Here is a 281-nt window from a genome sequence, read left to right as displayed (position 1 = left end):
CGTGGCCGAGCCTCCCAAGTCACGAAGTCACCTCCACTGACGTGCCACCTTCTCGCTCCCCCACCACAGCCACCAACCCGAGGAAGCAGCGGCGGGAGAGGACCACCTTCACAAGGGCGCAGCTCGATGTCCTCGAATCTCTCTTCGCCAAGACCCGCTACCCTGACATCTTTATGAGGGAAGAAGTAGCTCTCAAGATTAATCTCCCCGAGAGCCGCGTGCAGGTTGGTACCCCTGGCTTGTTGTTGGAGTAGTTTCGTGGACTCGTAACTGGATGTTGT

General features: G+C 58.0%; 1 protein-coding gene across 1 annotated transcript in view; it reads left to right on the top strand.

The window, feature by feature from the left end:
• LOC119586044 (homeobox protein OTX2-like) overlaps window positions 1-281 on the top strand; it is a gene marked incomplete in the record, with an annotated part of 30876 nt that overhangs the window by 17891 nt on the left and 12704 nt on the right. The window contains 1 exon segment of the mRNA XM_037934747.1: window positions 70-224. Coding sequence (XP_037790675.1) covers window positions 70-224 — 155 coding nt within the window.

This window comes from Penaeus monodon, chromosome 20 (assembly GCF_015228065.2).
Source record: "Penaeus monodon isolate SGIC_2016 chromosome 20, NSTDA_Pmon_1, whole genome shotgun sequence".
Classification (NCBI taxonomy): domain Eukaryota; kingdom Metazoa; phylum Arthropoda; class Malacostraca; order Decapoda; family Penaeidae; genus Penaeus; species Penaeus monodon.
This window is presented reverse-complemented; position numbering and strand designations above follow the sequence as displayed.